Raw genomic sequence first — 20975 nt, forward strand, 5'->3', positions numbered from 1 at the left:
CCATATGTCTCGAATAGCCTTCACTATGCTTCCCTTTGTTTAAAGATATGGCTGATCCTTTGATTTCAAAAAGTAGCTTTCTTTGCCCCAAGAACAAACAATGAGACATATTAGGTAACTTGGGGCAGGAGAAGTGGTTTATCAGTTAAAAGCAAGGAGTACTTATGGTAAGGAACAGAGTTTGGTTACTAGCATCCATCTCGGGTAGCCCACAACCACCTGAAACTCCAGCTCCCAAGAACCCAATTCTCCCGTCTGGCCTCTTCAGACACCTGCATTCACACACACACACACACACACACACACACACCAACACACACATAATTAAAAATAAAGTAAATCTTTAAAAAATTAACTAGCTAGGAGAGATGATGTATGTGTTAATCTGCTTCATTAAACAACAGTTTTATTATCCAAATTATCATGCTCTTTTCAATAAATATATACAATGATTTTTTAAAAAGGTAAAGTGATACATATGAACTGAAAAGAAATAGTTTGATTAAACACAATTGTTTAGTCTTTGGACTGCTGACCTATCTGGACCCTGCACAACTTTTCAAAGCCTAGAGTCAGATCAGATGATGTGCTAGGCTCACTTTTTTGTTCCCTGTTGGTTTCACATGGTTTTCTCTTTTTAAAAATACGTTATTCATGATATGGCTTCTCAAACATAGGTTGTGATTAGAAGCATGTATAGGGATTTAATGTTGAAACTGAGCTACCTCAAATGGATAAACCTACTGTGCTTGGTAGTTCTTTAGTAGGGCAGATATTTGTCTTGGAAATTTATAATAATCGGGGCAGTCTTCATGAGTTAGGCTCAGCACCAGAGAACCCTCCAATGCTGCTTAGCGTGTATGAATGTATACTGAGCATTCCTGGACATGTCTGGATCTGCCAACTGAGTGAATAAAGACATCCTTTCCTCTTTCCTTATCCTTTCCCCAGTGGTCTCTTTTCTTCCCATTGGCAAGCAGTATAGTAACTCAGAATGATGGAATGCTATATCGTGTAAGCTGTTGGTATTCTGGCTGGGATGGGCTCCACAGCATGCCACACAGGGAAAATAAAGAGCTGTGATATGGTGAGATGTGTCCATGATTAATTAGTCAGAGCTACTGGAGAATTGGCCAAGCCCAAAGGCATTTAATGACCCAAGGTTTATGTCTGAGATTCAAGCTCTGTGGTACCAGACTGTGTAACCATTGGTCATGTGGGATTCACTCCCTTGTCAACATGGTTGACATCCTTCTTACACATGACCATGTATGAATGGGCAATATTCTATGGTGTTTCATTGTGGTTAACAGTTTCTTCTCTTTCTTCTAGGTGTTTGCCCAACTCTTGTGAGCATGGTGGCGAATGTTCTCAGTCTTGGAGCACCTTCCATTGTAACTGCACAAACACGGGGTACACAGGAGCTACTTGTCACAGCTGTAAGCCACACACACCTGCTTTCTCTCCTGCCCTCTGCTTCCCTTTCCCGCGTGACCTTGTACCGGGATGCACAGCCTGAACTTCAGCATCCATTTGGTTTCTAGTTTCCTAGTTCACACCTCATTTCATAAAACCAACAAAGTAGAAATATATAATATAAAACAAGAAAGAAGGGGCTCAAACAGACGGAAAGGACCAAAATATGTACATAAAGCAAAAGATAGCCAGTGACAAAGTAATACACTAAGATATAGACTGTGGGAACATCTTCTGCGACCTAACCTGGACAGTATTTGACTCTGAACTTCTAGAAGCACAGTACAGGTGGAAATAGGATCAGTTACTACACTCTCTGTTGATTCTGTATAATAAAGATATCCTCAGAAGTGGTGAATGGGCTGGCCTGGCATAAGCTCTAGTATAGTGGGTCACTCAAGTACAGTCCAAGAGAATGGTATTCTATTTGGCTGTTGATAAGTGATACCATTGACTGGCTGGCTTAGGTACAGTATAAATTTGTTTCTTACAGTTTGGTAGCTGGAAATTCAAGTTCGGGGAAGGGAGTGTTCAAAGATGTGGACTTCTGATGAGGGCCTGCCTACTGGTTCACTGACTGTCATCCTCTCCCTGTGTCCTCCCACAGCCCCAAGAGTGGTAACTCTCACTGGGTCCCATTGCCTATTATGAAGTCTCCACTCTCATGACCTCACCACCCACCCCTGGAAGTACTACCCCTTAAACCATCCTACTAGGAATTAGTCTTCTGAATGTGAACTTTTGGGGGACCACAAGCCTTCAGTCTTACTTAGTTTTCCTCTAAGATCTACGTAATGAGGTTGATTATTATTAAGTGGGACCGACAATTATTACAGCAATCACAGTTAATTTTCATTGAGCACTTTCTAAATTCCAAGTGTAAATGTAGTATTTTTGTGCACGCTAACTAATTTGATTCTGGTATCATCCTCTGAGGTCAGTACTGTTATTAGACTAGTTAACTCATGGTATAGTTTAGGGATATTAATAGGCTTCTCAAGTTTGCTTAAAGAGTGAAGGCAGAATGAGGATGCTTTAGAGCCTGAGGTCACAGCACATATATATTCCTGTATTATAAACCATGTACCTTTTTTTCTACTGAAATATTTACTTAAGCTGTAAGCCCCATGTTTTTTTTTGTTTTGTTTTTTTGTTTTTTTTTTTGCAGTTCACTTGTTCAATAAGGGAGCGACCCAAATGCCTATCCTCTCCACCCACTGTTTCATGTTATAACTCAAATTCTGAGAAACACAGAGGCAGGAGTTGACATGAAGCAAGAGTATTCAGTACTAAGCCTTGGGCAGGTCAACTGCACAGCTCTTTTGTTTTGTGTCCCTATTTGAGTAGAAATCAGAATCCTAGGCTCTCGAACCTGGAAACCCCTACAGAGAACACCAAGAAACCCCAGTTCAAAAGTAGGGAGACTGTGCTCAAAAGATCATGTTGGCCCTGTCTGTCTCTCACGAGTCATAGCCAGGTATTGGTTGTATATATTATAGTGTCTCCTCAGATTTTATAATCATACTCACTGGAGATGAAACCATACCTAACCTATTACCAGAGGCCAAATTATTCAACTATGTTACTCAGCTATTGAGGGACCGTGTATTTCAATTTTTTAAATATCATTAACTATCTCCATTATAATAAATGACTCAAATCTGAAAGCTATTAAATGCATTGTAATTGACTCTGCATTATTGTTATTAATAACTGAATGTAACTACAAACACAAACAGCTCTAAGGAGAAACCTGAGTGGGAAATAAAAAGGTCATTTGATATGTGGCCCATGAGGAGATTCAAAAACTAACAGATTAGGCTCTCAAGTGGGTTGCTTAAATTAAGGAGCTAAAGGGCTTTTGTCAATCGTGTCCTGAGAATCAGGGTGAGAACGACACCTCTGGTTACAGTGAAGAAGCAATGACAAAGCCTTCCAAAAGATCCCATTAGAATCCCAGCAGCTGGCAGGCTGAGGCAGGGGCATCATGGCTTGGCAGCTAGACTGGACTGCTAGTAAGAGTTTGTTTGTAAAAAGGAAAGATGTAAATTAGAAAATAACCATCATGTCATAGAAGCCAGTCAGTGAACATCAAAGCAAATTAGTTCCCATATGGGGCTGGAGAGACTCATCAGTTGAGCCTGGGTGCTGCTCCTGCAGGGGGTCTGAATTCTGCTCCCGGTGCCCTCCTGAGCCATCTCACAGCCTTCTACTGCTCCATTCCCGAGGGAGCCAACACTTCTGGCCTCCAGAAGCACCTGAATGCATGTGTACACACTCCACCACACACCACACACCACACACACATGATTACATACAGTGGACCTGGGGAGTTGGCTCAGAGTTTCAGATCATACACTCCTCTTCAGAGGCCTTGATTTTAGTTTCTAGCACCTAGACCAGGTATCCAGAACTTCAGGGAGATCTGACTCCTTTGGCCTCTGTAACTGGCCTCAAAATCTGTACTAACAGTCAGACACACACACAGACACACAGACACACAGACACACACACACACACACACACACACACACACACACGTGACACGCCGTCATGAAAACAAAAGTAATAAAAGTAAGTAAGTAAGTAAGTCACAGCTAGTCTTGGGGAAGAGTAGGGGGTAGGATGGAGGACTCAGAGGGGACAGGAGCTCCATAGGAGGACCAATAGGGCCAACTAAGCAGGACCCAAGGGGGCCTGCAGAGACTGGGGCTCCAGCCAGGGACCATATGTAGACTGGACCTGGGCCCTGTGCACAGATGTAGCTGATGGGCAGTTAGGTCATCATGTGGGTCCCTTAGTGAGGGAAGTAGGGGCTGGCTCTGACATGGACTCTGCTGTCTGAATTTTTGTTGCTTTCCCCTTGTGGGGCTGCCTTGCTGGGCCATAGGGCAAGGGAATGCCCTTAGTCTTGATGTGACTTGATACGCTGGGGTGGGTAAGAGGGAGGGTTCCCTTCTCTGGGGAGTAGGGGAGGGGGAGTGGAGGAAAAGAGAGGGAGGGTAAGGCTGGGGGAGAGAGGAAGGATGTAGAGTGAACAATTAGTTTTAAATATTAAAAAAAAGAAATTAAAAAGTACGTTAAAATATATATATATATAAAAGTAAAATTTAAAAATGTCTATTATCCTTGTCCACTTGTGTGCATTCGGGAGCCCATCGCTATTTCGAAGTTATGTGTGTATCTCTGGCAACCACTTTCAAGGCATTTATGACCATATGCATATGCTTCCTGAAATATAAAACTAACCACTTTACATGCCCACTTCAGTGCACAATGCAAATATAGCTACAAACCACTGTGTGCTTATGTCTCCATCTATATAATTTAAATAGAAATAAATGAAAGCATCATATTGTAGAGCAGCATGGAAGGAAAGTTCCAGAATTATTTTAAAATATTTGTAACTTTGCAAAAATTAGCTGTGATGTTTTATATGGTCTAAACATTCATTAACACAATTTTCAAAAATCTAAAATTGATTCAAGGGAGGCTACCCAGGGGTGTGTTTTATTTCAGATTTCATGGAATAAAAACCTAATGGAAGTTATTGGTACATTTGGCCAGGCATTCAATGAGAAGTGTGCATTTCGCAGATGTTAATATCAAACCTTATGCATGGCAACTATACACTCCTATAATAAAAAATTCAATTGTGGATCAAAACACGATGAGACCACTTGGGGGCATATTTCATATGAATATTTCCTCTGCTTTGAATCTTAATTGTGTTGAATGCTCATTAAAGAGCATTAGAGAAGTTTCATAATTACGTTTAAAACTATAGATGAGGATCTTTGCAAATCATTTTCCCCCTTTGAAGAAAAATGTTTACCTCTAAGTTGATGTGACAAAGTAGCACAGTTTGAATATTCTTTTTAAATGTTCCCATTGCATAATTATTGGGTAAGGCCTGATGAGCTCTGACGGTTGTGCTACTGTACTTTTTACATATTAGGTTATTGCAAGGTTATACTAGAATTAGAAATTCTGAAATGGGTACCACAAGATACCACATCATACTGAAAAAGGTCTTAACATTTAAATAGCTGCCTTCATCCCCTAGTTCTTCCTACCATAAAAAGTAAGCTAAATTTTCATTTTGATCTAATCATCTCCTTCTCCTTCGGTGATAAAAAAAAAAATCATAAAATACAACCTCATCTTTGGTACATTATCCCTTTCATCCATATTAATTTGAAAAGAAAAGAAGGATGGGTTTTGTTTTAAAATATAAATGTTACCTGTTCTCTCGGCTGGTGATGCACATAGACTTGGGGATCTATTGTAAATCTTTTAAAATTTGAGAGATTTCTTTCTTGTTCTATCATTTATGATGTCCCTCTTCTCTCTCTCTCTGTCTCTCTCTCTCTCTGTCTCTCTCTCTCTGTCTCTTTCTCTTTCTCTCTCTTTGTGTCTCTCTGTGTGTGTGTCTCTCTCTCTCTCTGTCTCTGTGTCTCTCTCTGTCTCTCTCTCTCTCTGTCTCTCTCTCTCTCTGTCTCTCTGTCTCTGTCTCTTTCTCTCTCTTTGTGTCTCTCTGTGTGTGTCTCTCTCTCTCTCTCTCTCTCTCTGTCTCTCTCTCTCTCTCTCTCTCTCTCTCTCTCTCTCTCTCTCTCTCTCTCTCTCTCTCAGCTGTCTATGAGCAGTCATGCGAAGCCTATAAGCACCAAGGAAATGCTTCTGGGTTTTATTACATAGACTCAGATGGAAGTGGTCCTCTGCAGCCATTTCTCCTCTACTGCAACATGACTGGTAAGTTAACACACTTCCATTTGCTAGTTAAGTCTGCTTCAGTGGACTAATTGCACAAAACTCAAAGAGAAATAAGTACAGTGTTGATCTAACTTGCAACATGACTGAAGTGGGTATTTTCTTTTTCCTAGTATCACTTCTGTTGCTGTGATAAAAGGCAACTCAGGAGAGAAAGGATTTGTTTTAGCTTACAAGTCTAGATCATTGTCTATTGTTTTGGGAGAAATCTTGGCAAGGAGAGCTTGAGCTTGAGGCAGCTAGTTACATCATCACATCCACAGTCTGGAGGGCGGGGTGGGGAGGGGTGGGCAGAAGTCTGCCAGCTTTTACTATTCTTACACAGTCTAGCAAATCAGATGGTGCTGCCCATGGTGGCCTGGGTCTTCCCAGGCGACAGTCACCCACAGATAAGCACACAGACCAACCTGCTCTAGATAATCCATCTCAGGACTTTTCTCCCAGGAGATTCTAGACTGTGGAAAGGTGAGAGCTAAAACTAACCATCACAGTACTATTTAGTAGTAAGCAGCATAAATATTTAACGGATGTGCTAGTTAAATGTCAGTAATTTACAATATTGCTGGTCTGTGCACATATGGTAACTGAGAAGTATATCTAATAATAAGTGTTTCCTATGGTGTCTCAAAACACAAGCCCTTGTCAGAGAAATCAATGCCCAGAATAGCCAGACCATCATTGTCTTAAATATGTGTAACTATGGAATTTATTTGTTTTCTAGAACTCCTATTCTACATAAGCACAGCATTAAATGAACAGTCACAAAAAAAAATGTGTTTGACTGAATTAAATATCTACCCACAATTAAAAAAGAACCAGAGTGCTCACAAACACCTTTTAACATAGATAACAGCTTGTAAATGCTGAGAACTTGCCCCTCTGGCCAGCATGGACACCATTCTGTTCACTGCTGTTTGAGAGGTCTTAGCCAATATAGGAGGGTACAAAAGCATTAGGAAGGGGAAGGATGGCCTATAATTTTCATTACTTGTAGATGGCTAAATTATATATTATAAATCCTCTGGGGAACCTTAGTAAACAATTTTAATTTACAGTAATTACTGGATCCTAAGTTAACATAAAATTCTTTGTTTTTATATACCAGTAATATGCAATTAGAAAACAACCTTTTAGAAAATCGTATCTCCAACAGCCTCAAGACTCCCAACCACATGGTAATAAATATAATAGAGGATATGCAAGGCTTCTCACAGATAGGAAATGCTCTGCATATGATTTAAAGTCCTAGAGGTATAGAGGAATATAAAAGTTTCATTAATTAAGAGACTCAACATTGTAAAATGTCAGTTCTTACAAGATTGATATTGATTTTTAGTACAGACCTAAATTAAAATTCCAGCAGGGTATTTGTTTGTATTGTTGGCGTGATTATTTTGGTGAGAACGGATAAGCAGATTTTATACTTCATGAGCACATATGAAAGGGTCAGAAGCAAGTTGGCCTTGAAGAACAGAGCTGAAGAACTCAGTTCTGTCAGGTACGAACATTAGTAAATAGAGCAAAAGACAGACTTCATGGGATGGTTCAGTCATGTCTAGATAACTGGCATTTTTATGAAGGTGATACTGACAGACAGTGAGAGAAGGATAACCTTTTCAACAGTTGACACCAAGAGAAATTGTATATAAACATCAAAAAGAAGGCATATCTATCCTTCCTTTATCAAATACAAAAAGATGAATTCCAGGTGTATTGTTTTGCCAAATATGCCAGCCACATACCACTTAAGTTTATCAAGATTTCTTCTGAGGTTCAGTGAGTTCAAATGTATTTTACGAATGCAAGCAAATATAAATACTTTAACTAAAAACAAATAATTGCCAAATAAAACCAAGTAATGGCTGAGTCACCTGTGGCTAGTAAGGAGTACGCTGGTCGTGACAGTGTAGAAAATTTCTATCTGGCCAGGAAGTTACACTGCACAGTGCTGTGCTAGGTCATCCACAGTGCTGTGTTAGGTCATCCATAGCTGCAAAAGAAAGCACAGCAAAGGGGAAGGGGGGATTTTGAATTGAGTTATGCATTGTGGAGGAAGATTTTCTACTGATAATGTAGTCATGAGCACCTGAAGTCAGAAACCTTCCAAATGGAAGCAATAGCAAATGCCAAGTCCTGAGGCCTGTAGGCATACCCAGAAGCCAGTGAGAAATGCAAGTTAGCTTGAGTATGGCCAGGGAGTAGGGTATAGTAAAAGGTGAAGGTGGACAGAAGACGAGGGAGAACTATGGGGTTCTTACCACAGTCCCTTAAGGCCTTTGAGTGTTGCCCTGTGTGAGATGAGACAATTTTGACACATTGCAACCCCAGTCCTGTAGGATATATACAACCTGATCTTTGATAGGACCATAGTTGCTCTCTCACCTTGGCCAGTGCCTGTCCAGGGGCAAAGAATACAATAGCTACAGAGTTAAAGTTAGGACATCATTTTGGAAGCTCAGGATATTAGTTACTTTCTTACTATTTTAATAAAACTAAAGCAACATACAGAAGGAAGAGGTGTTTTTTTGGTGGGGCTGGGGGTGGCGGGGTGGGTAGATGGGTTACAGCTTGGAGGGTGAGATTCTGTGATGGCAGAGCAGAGGCTGGAACAGCAGCCAGGAACTCACACCTCAAATCACAAGCAGGAAGCAGAAAGCCTACCCAAAGTGACAGTCTCCTAAGATCACAGAGGCTGGTCAGTGACATACCTCCCCCACGAGTTCACACCTCCTAATTCTTCTCAAAAAACCACCAGCTGGGAGTCAAGTTTTCAAATGCCAGAGGCTTATAGGGGACAGCTCATTGAAATCATCACTGCAGATGCCCAGGGACGCGCTGATGGTGTTGCTATTGCCCTTGGCCGTTATCAGTGCAGATGGGGATAGGAGACTACCCTGTGTGTGGAATGCATATGAGATGTAGGGAAACAACAAAAAAATTTATCTGTTTGGACAACTAAAGTGTTTGCGTTATTGGAGATAGGATCAGAAAAGAGTTTGAGGGGGTGGGCAGCAGACACTCCATTTAATTCATTTTGAGCTGAAGATGTCAGTCACACAATCAGACAAGGTGTGTAGGAGATGGCTGGATAGGGGACAACAACAGGTCTACACTAAAATATAATTCTAAAACCTACAGGGCGGTGGTTAAGCCTGGGCTATTGATTTTTGTGTGATGAGAGTTACTATTGAACCTATCTTGAGAGAGTTTTCAAATAGATTGCTCGGTGGCTTCATGAATTGGCAACCACTGAGGACACTGTTCTAGAGACCAAACCAATCTAAAACACATGCTGATTCACGATGCCTACCTCCTGTGTGCCGCTGTACAGTGTGCAGGTTACATATTCCCAGACAGTAGCCCGGAAGTTTTTCTCAGAGGTCAGGAGGGGCATAGGACCATAGACAGTCTTTCCAAATGACTATTTAAGGCACACAGATTTGGAGCTGCTGTTTTAGACATGTGACTCTCAGGTTTTCATGGGCATAGATGGATCTACTCTAACTTTAGACATACTAACTGCGAAAAGACTTCACAAAGAACAAAGAGTGACTCTGTCCATGTAAAATAGGCACCTGACTCTCCAGATTAATTTTTAAATGTGTCCAGTTCATATGGGATGGTAAGAATTAGCTGGAATGCCCCATGAAGCTATAAAAATCATTGTTCCCATGAATGCTTCATGAGCTATTTGTCTATATATGAGGTATTAGTTGTGATTTTGAAACTAAGATCTCTGTAAGTTACTACATATCTCTGGTCTCTGAGGATTCCAGAATAACACACCCTCACATCCACACTCACAGTCACACATACCCACACCCACAATCACACTCACATACACACAGAAACAGAAGTAGAAAGCGAGATAGAGTCATTTATTGATTTGTGAAAGTCATGTTCCATAAAGTCAACATGGACATTAGATTAAAAAATACTAAATCATTGCTCCTAAGAGGAACCTAGTAAGATAGGTTTTCAAGAGCTCCTGGCATCAGAATTCTCCTTAATAGATCAATATTTAATCTTATTTTATATGCGTTTAATGTTAAAGGTATTACACACACACGTGCACACACACACATGGGCACACACTCATGCATGCACAAACACACATGCATACATGGGCACACACACATACACAAACACATGTATGGGCCCACACTCATGTACGCATACACACATCATGCATGGGCACACACATACACACACATGCATGAGCACACACTCATGCATGCATACACCCATGCATGCATGGGCACACATACACACACACACAGACACACACACACACACACACACACACACACACACATGCAGAGGGAGGATGGACATTGACATTGACTTTGTGACCAGCATTGTAACTTAATGCTGAGCAGTGTTAATCTAACATGTTTTATGTTCAAATCCTGGTTTGAGCTTAATGATGATCTCAGGACCTCAGCAGTTTTAGGGGCCATTTTAAGCAGCAGTATCATCAACCAAAAGAGAAAAGGGGAGGGATTACAAAATACATCATAACTACAGTCATTTCTGACATGAGAACTAAAGCAGGAAGCAGGGAGCAGCTGTTTCTTCAGCTCTAGCTAAACTCAGATTTTTGCTACTCTGTGCGTGACTACAAATGACTAGAAAATGTTGGGGTTACATATACATTTTTAGCAAGTGGGTGAACTCACGAATAATGAAGATCAATAAATTTTGGGATCAACTACCTCCCATGCTACTATGGATAGTAATTCAGGCATGTGTCCCCGTATGCAAATTACTGAATTACATCTGCCAGATGTTGAGGGCAGAGACACAGTTGTTCGGGGGCAGCTCCTTGTCTCTAGATGCCTCAGAATAAATATTGAAACATAGTCCAAAAAGAGAGGCGAGTCAGAATATAACCACCCCGGCAAGATGGAGAGGAAGAAGCACACGTTACAGTGTGAACGTCTCCTTGGTTTTCACTTTTGCAAACGAGGAAACTAAGAGTTAGCAAGTGTCTGGTGGAGCAGGCCACGACTCAAGTTTTAGTTCTTTTTCTTGCAGCCTGAAGTCTTTCCCACCTTTGATCAGTGCCCCCGTTGCTTGTCTCTTCTTGTTACCCAAATCAGGTGCAGCTGTCACGAAACCCAGGCACAGTGCTGAGTCGGTAGCTTGCAAATGTGTGACTTAGGAAACTAATATAAGTTTGAAATCAGTGTGAAGGAAATGGCTTCAAGTGGATTAAAGGAACTCTAAGCATCACAAGCTGACTGACAAACAAGTAAACAAAAACCCCTACTTTGAATGGATAGTTTCTTAATCACATTAAGGACCGACATGTCTTTGTCACCTGAGCATCCTCCATATAATTTAAAAATAGAATCTGATGAATTCCCTCTGGATGGTCCTGTTTGGTGGAAGGCAGTTTTATTCCACTGTAAACTCACTGCGTTTGCTATAATGAAATAGTTTTATGTTTCAGAAGCTTCTCTTTATCAAATATTGCATTGTAAAGAAGATTGCTTCAGTGGAAGCCAAAGTGATGGCTCTCAAACCCTTGACAAATGGAAACTCTGTGCCTTCAACTCCTCTTGCCCCCTGGACTATTTGGGGTGTCTGAGATCGAATCTCTACCTTCTTACCAAGCAGCTTGGTGTGGTTTTATCATAATGATATGGAAATCTCAGGGTTTCTTGGAAGAAAAGAGTTTCTTTCGGGTAGAGCTTGAATTTTCAAACGTTCATGGCTTCCAAAGCTGTCCCAAGCCTGCGGCTTTCAGGTTTTGCCAAAATCAAAGAACGAGTTTCTCAGATGGAGTGGCAGTTTAGGGGGAAGTTTACCTCAAAGAGAGAGAGAGAGAGAGAGAGGGAGAGAAGGAGACAGAGAGGCGAGAGAGAGATCGAGAAGGAGGGGAGGGAGAGAGGAGAGAGGAGGAGAGCGAGAGAGGGAGGAGTGAGAGGGAGATGAGGAGAGAGAGGAGAGAGAGAGGGAGGAGGAGAGAGAGAGAGAGAGAGAGAGAGAGAGAGAGAGAGAGAGAGAGAGAAAGGGTCAAGTTGTTTGAGCTAGGTGTGGAGGTCAGCCATGTGGTAGGGAGGAGAGAGCTTCAAATGTGGAAACCAAAGCCCAAAGTAGAAGAGACAGCACATGTAGGCTGTGCGAGCTTCTGAAAGAAAGAGCCAAATGACAAAAGGAAAATTAGGCTTTTCTGTGCAGGCTTTTCTGGGCAGAACCAACAGGACCTTGTGGTGGCTCATTGGGACTGAGTTCGTGGGTGGGAATTCTGGGAAGGAAAATTAAAGGGGTAATTTTTCCTCCTATCTCCTACCAGGCTTCATATAGACCTGTCTTCTCCGGGGGTAGTATCTTGCCCAGGGTGTTGACATGTCCAAGGAGATAAACACTTAAGGGAGACTATTTTCATTCCTTTGGCTAAGAGTAAGTGGCTTTCACTTAATGGACCCTCACTGCTACTGTAAACAACAAAACAGGGGTGCTAGGTCTTACAAAACTAGTGCAATTGTTTTTACTTTGCAGATTTCAGAGTTAGAGGCTTCTTAGGGGCCATTCAGGTTAACAGGGATCCTCTGTTGAAGGCGGCTGTACATGCATCAGGGCTGTACACGGTGCACAACCCGGCCCTGCTTTTCTTGTCTCTGGCTTTCCAGAGCCCAGCACTCCCTACCTGTTTTTTCCCCAGTCTTTAGCGCATCTATCACCCTCAGCTATTAAACACCAGGCACCACAGCTTTGCGACCGTGTTGCTTAAACAGCAGGTTTTTTTTTTTTCTTTATACTGTTATCACCCTAAAAAATAGCAGTCAGCCTCAGGTAAATCAAGGCCTTAATTACTCAGTAGCTTTATTTACAATTCATAGTATTAGAAATCTCTTCAGGGAGAGACACCGGCAAACTCAAATTACCATTCTATTTTTTTTTTTTTAACTCCATAGATTTTTCTGCCTGTTTCAGCAGTCTCTTCTTGTTCATTGCCCTGCGTCTCCTGACTCCATAACTCTTGTTGCATTTAGTAAGGAATAATTTTTAGGAAATGAAAAGCTTGACTCTAAAACAAACATAAAGGTAAATACTTGAAAGCACATTTTAGAGATTTTTGTTGGGTATATTATTAATGTAGAGATGAGTTCTTTGTTAAAGCCAGTTCAGAGAAGAACTCAAATAGCAGACACATATACACATTAGGACTATTAATATGATTATGTCAAGGGAGGCCACCCTGACTTCTTCCAGGGCAAGGGAGGCAAGTCAATAGACTGTCAATCAAAAATGCTAGTTGCTTGTCTAACTAATAACTTGTAAGGAAACAATGCTACTCTTTCTAAGAAAGTCTGAGAAACTGACAACAACTACAAGTGCAACAGTCAAACAGAACAACAAACACACACAGAACAGCTATGAGGTTGAAAGATGGTCAAAGGTAAATTTGGCTTGCAAGTTACAGATAGTAAATTGCTCTAGAGAGATTTAAAGGCTTGTCTGATGCCCACTCTCAGAGGTAATTAAAGTCTAAGGATTTGTAACTCCCCTGATACAGATTTATTACATCCCAGAGCCCCAGTCCTTCTCACTTTAGGGAGGGAAGACATGTCAGTCATCCTCTAGAGGACCCATGTGTCACAAGTCTGGGCTCCTGTCATGTGATCCAGCTGCAGTACATCACAGGTGTATCTGTCACTCAGTGTCATGGCCTCTGAGAAACTTTTAAGTTTTCCTGCTAGAAATGCTCCCCCCCCAAAGGAGTACTTCCAGGCCAGTTAGGACAGGCAGGTAGGTAAATAAATGATAGTAATAGGTGACAGAAGGTTAGTATGTGACAGATAGATAAATAGATGGTAAATGAATGTGTGATTGTGATTGGTGACAGATAGATAGATGATAGATACATACATGATAGATTAGATACATACATGACATAGAGAGAGATAGGTGATAGGCGACAGATATTCATTATGTATTATGGATGTGTAGGTGGGTAGATGAAAGATTATAGATGAATAGCTAAGTGATAGATAAAGGGTAGGTAGGTAATACATGGGCAGATAATAGACATTGATGAAGGGATGGTATATTATAGATAAATGGATGCATATGATATGAAAATATATGATGGAGAGGTTTTAGATAGATCATAGGTTATAGATGAAAGAATAATATATAGGTGATAAACACATAGCTGATAGATGCATATATGATGGGTAAAAGACAGGTAATAGATATACAGATGATGAATTACAGGTGAATATATAGATGACAGTTGATAGATGGCAGATGAACATATGATAGATAGGTTTATGATGGGTCGATAGATCATAGATGGGTAGATGAGAGATGAAAGTAGCTATCTCCTTGACTTGAAAGTAGAGTGCCGCCATAGACCTTTCACAGTTTCCTACTTCATGGTCACTTGCCATCCTCTGTGTTGTCTGTAACTTGGAGAGTTATGAAACGGTTCCTGGTAATGGAAGTTTCTGAGCCACCACAAATGAGACTGTGACGGCCTACTGGGATGAGCTCTACCTAGACAGCCACACCACTTGTATTTATTTCCTTATTTGATGATCTCCTTAGCACATGCCCTCTGCATGTGCCAAGCTGTGTGCTGGTGACACCATAATTAGCACGTGAATAATGTCAGTAATCTCAAACAGAAAGTGCCAAATAAGACAAAGCACTACAAATGATGTATCTTTTCACTTTTTGATTATTCTTTCTAAAGCCACTCCAATAACCCCAGCTACCTTAAGCATGTCTGAATGACCAGGAAAGCAACCCTAAGCCTCTATTAAACCTACACAGGCGATTCTCAGCACATCTTCTCCTTAACTGCACACTCAGTAGCGTTCTGTATCAGAAAATAAAAATTGCTTGTAGAACCTCTGATGATCTGCCAGCGTCAGTGGGTCCTAAAGGAAATATTTGTATGAGCTGCCATTGAATAGCAACCATTCATGTTGGCTGTAACCTTTTCTCAGTCCCTTTAGGGGGCAAAAAAGGAAGCTGAACTATAGGGAGGTCCCTCTTAATGTGACCCAAAAGGCCCATGGACAAAGGCTCCAAGTAGATTCACTGTTTTGCTCTTCTGGAAGCTACTCAGCCAGAGTTAAGCCTCTTCGTGCACAGCACCTGATTCACCCCAAGAAAAGGCTACTGGTTCAGTTGAACACTAAGAGCCCAGGCTGACAGTGCCCAGGCTGACAGTGCCCAGGCTGACAGTGCCCAGGCTGACAGTGCCCAGGCTGACTGGAGGCCCCTGGTAGTAAGATCTAAACCAACAGCTATGGTGAGTCAGCACAACTGTAGGATTTCTGACCTCGCCTATTGACTGGTTCTGCCAATTCAGTTTAAACTTGGAAGTAGAGGCTTCAATTGTATTTTTTTAAACTACACTTTCTGAAGGGCACAGTCCCATGTCAGGTTTGGAACCCCATCTGATGACCTCTACCCTGTGTTGCAGGCCACCTATAATTAATTTTATTAGCTTATGTATTATTAGCTTCTGGAGAGAAGCATCCTGCTGATAGTACCCTATGCTGTACTGAAATGTAAGGGGAAAATGAAAGTTCCAGCCATTGTTCCACAGGAAACAATGGTCCACAAACAGAAGGAATTTTTCCTGTCTCATTTTATCAACTTTTTATTTGGCAGTGATGAGTACAGAAACTGTCACACTTGACCCTCCCACAATCTCATTTCTATTGTTGACTCTTGTGAATATATTAGCTAAATAGAGGGGAGATTCTGCAATTTATTACTTTCCCTCAATATGGCAAATACCTTGAGTCACACAATGCCTTTAATCACTGTTCCAGAGTACCTGATGCCCTCTTCTGGCCTTCAAGAGTGCCCACACCTATATGTTCATCTATACACACACACACACTCACACACACACACACACACACACACACACACAATTTTAAAAGGAAAGAAAGATAAAGACATATACTCATATTGGCTAAAGAGAGATTAAAATTTGTTTTCATTTTGGCTGGTAACATGAACAATTTTAAAAGTAAACAATTTCATTTTATATATCACATAATAAAAGCTATTTTACTAATTATAATATGCACTTTTTGATATTGTAATATGTAATTCTACATGTACAAAACAAATAATATTTTACAATTTTTTCTTTCTTGAAGAAAAGATAGTGTCTTTAAGAAGCTAGACTATTAGATTTCATTAAATGAACATAATTAGAAAAATTCAATACTTCTGATTTTCTAATAGTGTTATTATTAATATTACTGTGGTTAAATAACATAAAACAAGCAAGATCATGGCAAATGCATGGTACTAGCATACATTCCAGGGAAGAGAATCACGTTGTTATAATTTTAAAAACTTGAAGATCCATTTGTGTTGCTTCTGCCTCTCAGAGAGCTTTGATGACTAGAAAAAAAAATTTAACTCCGAGAGAAGATGATTTTGATTTTCTTTATTTATTTTAACTTTTGCAGACTAGTGATGGTCTCCTCTCTTTCTTCCCCCATTTCTGCATACAAGAAACGGCGTGGACCATCATACAACACAATGGCTCGGACTTACTTAGAGTCAGGAACACTCATGCTGACAGCCCCCACACTGGGGTTTTTGAGTATGTGGCCAGCATGGAACAGCTCCAGGCTTCCATTAACAGAGCAGAGCACTGCCAACAGGAGCTCGTGTATTTCTGCAAGAAGTCTCGGCTTGTTAATCAGCAAGGTGAGTAAACTGAGGCACCTGACGTGTTTTGTAGGCTGAACGCTGTCCTTGCTCAACTAGCTCCTGAGGAGTTTAGTTCCATTGAGGCACTGATGTTCTGCCCGCTTAGCAAACATAGCATGGCCTGGGATCTCGTAGATGCTTTTGCCTGGAGAAAAGTACAAGGCCAATTTACATCGAGCTTTGTTCAAAGCCCTGATTGCGTTCTGACTCTCCTCCTGGCCTTAATCAGATAACTGTGCAGTTACGGCTTCATTCTCATACTAGATGAATGGAGGCCGTGTTCATCCCTATAAAGAGCAAGTGGCACAGAAGGTTTATTTTATCAAGGATGAGAGCTAATACAAATACGACTTAGTTTTCTCAAAGTGCCTATACTATGTATCTCTTTTTTCCCCCCTCAGTGAACTGTTGACAGCTAGCCTCAAGGTATAGCTGAAAATTAGCAAAGGCTGCTAGAAATTGTGCGTTCAGCCACTCAAGCAGAGACCAGAAAACCATGGAAACTCATACATTGCAGTAAGAGCCAGTCTTAGTTCTATCTGGGGTTTTACACTTTCTCCTTTAGAGCATTTCGTGATGCTAGAAGAGGCCGAGCATGCCGTCCTCTGCTGTAGACTGATGACATCATCGTTCTGAAGTGAGGTGACTGGTGGGCTCACCGTTTTACCATGTCTTCTTGATCTAATCTAATATATACAGCTTCATGGCAAAAGCTAACCCTTAAGAAGCCTTGCTTCCACTTCAGTGGCTTCTCTTTAACGTCTTCTGCTCATACATTCCGCACAAACTCGTCTGCTTGGGTCCAACGATGACACGTCCCAGACCCACCTTGCACATTCAGGCTTTATGCTGCTTTGGAGCATAGTGCTATTGACCTGTGATACTAGGGTATTTTTTTTTTGCTGAGGACTTAGGACTCTGAGACATATGTTCTACTAAGCCACCTGGTTCACTCTTGTTTGGTATCCTAACATGGGCTCCAATCCCAGATAGGCTGTTGAGAAAAAGAGTCTGTTTGTTTGTATTTTTTAATTGAAAAATAAAATCATTCATATTACATCTCAATTGCTTTCCCATCCCGTGAATCCTCCCATTCCTCTCTCCCTTCCGTTTTCACCCCATTTCCCTTCCCTATGACTGTGACTGATGGGGACCTCCTCCCCTTGAATATGATGATGCTAGGGTATCAAGTTTCTTCTTGGTAGTCTGCTATCCTTCCACCTAGTGCCATCGGGCCTCCCCAATAAGGGGACATGGCCAAATATGGGGCAGCGGAGTTCGTGTGAAAGTCAGTCCCCAGTCTCCACTTAACTGTGGAGAATATTCTGTCCCTTGGCTAGGTCTGAGTGGGCTAACCCAGAAGCAGAGAGACTAAAATAGTATATACTCACTTATATCTGGACACTAGGCCAAGGAGTATGTCTCATGAAAGTCTTCACTTACCAGGAGAATGGGATAGTGGTGAGGACATCCTAAGGTGGGAGAAATATAGGAGATAGGGAAATAGATGGATCCAGAGGGTCCTAGAAACCTACAAGAAGAACACTATGAGGGCAGATCTGGGCCCAGGGGTTCTGTTTGATCTATGGCACCAACCAAGGACAATATGTGCAGTCCTCATCAAACCCCTACCCAGACCTAGCCAAGGGAGAAAAAGAGTCTTTAAATATAGTTCATGTGAATATCAGAGCATCTGTACAGGCCGTGACATAACTGAACCACCGGCAGATGCTGCCTTGTCCTCTTCCAGCTAATTTTCTTTTCTGTCTACTCTCCACCCACTTGATGTAGGGTGATCTTCTCTATAATATACAAGTCCCCTTCTCCTTTTCCTCTTTTCCTGAATGTTCTCATTTAGTCTTCTTTTCATCCAGAACCATCTTGCGGCTTCCAACTCAGATCTCATATCCTGGAAATTCAACTCTGTTTATGAAGAGCCATTATGCAGAAATTATAAGACTTGCTTACATCCAAGGAGAAACCTAACTTCCTTTTCTGGGTTTCCGACTAGATAGAAAACTGAGGTGGAAGAAGTTTTGAGTCATCAAGAGCGTACCTCCCCAGGAGAGGTGCCAACAACACAGACAGTGCTGGGCTACAATGGCACGCTTGACTGACATGCTCAAAGTGAGCCTCTTTCATCCTTGGGCAGTCTTTGTGACTATAGTGAAAATGTACAGCCTAGAATGTAACTGATTGTTCATTTCGCTATTTCTGTTATTTCACATTGCATCATGCCCTGTGTGTTTAATCTCACTACACATGACAGGATTCCCTTAAATTGTTTTTTAAGCTGGATAATATTCCATTGTGCATATAATCATTTTCTTTGTTCAATCCACCACTGGCCAACAAGTAGGTTGCTTATGTGCCTTGGGTATCATGAATAATGCTGCAGTGACAGCAAGAACCTCTTTGATATGATAGAAGCCATTGTGCAAAGTGAAATAAGCCCAAACACAAGAACATAAATACTGTGTTCTCATAATTGCATATAGAACCTGAAAGGGCTGAATTCATAGAAACAGCTGTTAGAAAAGGGGCTACTGAAGAACAGAAAGGGGACTAGGAAGGGCGCTGGCCACAGGATGATTAGCAGCTGGCCTCCTAAGGTGCAGTGTGGCAACTACAGTTAATAACATGATATTTTATACTTTAAATTTACTAGGAGAAAAGTTCTTTTCAGAACATGCACAAAGACACTTGCATGAAACAATATAAAATGATAGGTGTGAGAATTAGCTTGACAGTACCAGTCAGTTCACAATTGAATAGGTACAATCTTCATTCCTGAACTCTAACTCAATACAACACAAGGGAAGAAAACCATCAAAATCACACGAGTCACATGCTAATAAAACCCAACAAATGGGATCCCCAAGGTAACAAAAACCAAAATGTGAAGAAAGGAAAATGACCTTCATGCCTTTGGTACCAGAAATACCTAACAAGGTACTGCAGCCAAACTGGAGACTACACTGCTTGTATTAATTATTTTCCCTATTGCTGTGATAAAATATCTAGACAAAAGTAAGTTAAGGGCGAAAGGGTTTATTTTGACTCACGGTTTGAGCTTATCATCCTGGTGGTGGGGGATCCTAGTGGCAGGGACTTGAGGCAGGTGGCAGCATTACACCCCCACACAGGAAAAAGACAATGGTGAACTGTGGTACTCAGCTGCCTTTCTCCGTTGTATGTTGTCTAGGATCAAGCCCAGGAAATGATGCTATCTTTAGCATTTTCCATCTCAGTTAACCTAACCGAGAAAGATGCCTGCTAAGCATGCCCAGAGGCTAACCCAACCTAGATATTTCTTCACAGACCTCTCCTGGAGTTTTCCCTCCAGATCAGTGGTTCTCAACCTGTGGCTCATGACCCTCAGGGGGGTTGTGCAACCCTTTCATAGAGGACACATATCAGATATTTGTATTATATTTGCAGTAGTAAAATTACAGCTATGAAGTTGCAATGAAATTAGTGTTATGGTTGAGGGGTCACCGCTATAATGAGGGGCTGTATTAAAGGTTCGCAGGGTTAGGAAGGTTGGAGACCATTGTTCTTGGTGATACTGGGTTTTGACAAGTTCATAGCCAATAATAACCATCACAGCAGTCTTTACCCAGCCAATCCCAGGAGTCTGTGGACCAGGGGGGGCAATGATGATGATGATTGCTAATTACTGTTTTTCTCAGGTCAATACTGAGAAATTATCTGAGGTGGAGGAGCTGAGAAAAGGGAGAACATTTTAGATGCTGAGGCCCCCATAGGCGATGTAAAGAGGAGGAAGAGGAAGGCAGCCTTAAACCCTGACCTTCGGTTCCCAGGGATTTTGCAGTTTCCAGTGAGGACAGTGATGTCATCGAGCATGAAGGCAGTGGCGGATCATGAACATATGTTTTCAGCAGATGAGAGTTGTGACTTAGCTCACTGGAAGGGTGCTCTCTGGGGATACTCAGGCTGATTAAGCGTGTAACTATGGGAGATGGAATGCAACTAGCCTGGTTCTGTTTTAATTAAAAAATATTTCT

General features: G+C 41.4%; 1 protein-coding gene across 1 annotated transcript in view; it reads left to right on the top strand.

Moving 5' to 3' along the window:
- Window positions 1–20975, top strand: part of Cntnap4 (contactin associated protein family member 4) — a 288717-nt gene that overhangs the window by 201322 nt on the left and 66420 nt on the right. The window contains exons 11-13 of the mRNA XM_051168839.1: window positions 1333–1439; window positions 6109–6228; window positions 16747–16944. Of these exons, the coding sequence (XP_051024796.1) occupies window positions 1333–1439; window positions 6109–6228; window positions 16747–16944 (425 nt within the window). The remainder of the gene's footprint in view (window positions 1–1332; window positions 1440–6108; window positions 6229–16746; window positions 16945–20975) is intronic.

The sequence above is a fragment of the Acomys russatus genome, chromosome 26 (assembly GCF_903995435.1).
Source record: "Acomys russatus chromosome 26, mAcoRus1.1, whole genome shotgun sequence".
NCBI lineage: Eukaryota > Metazoa > Chordata > Mammalia > Rodentia > Muridae > Acomys > Acomys russatus.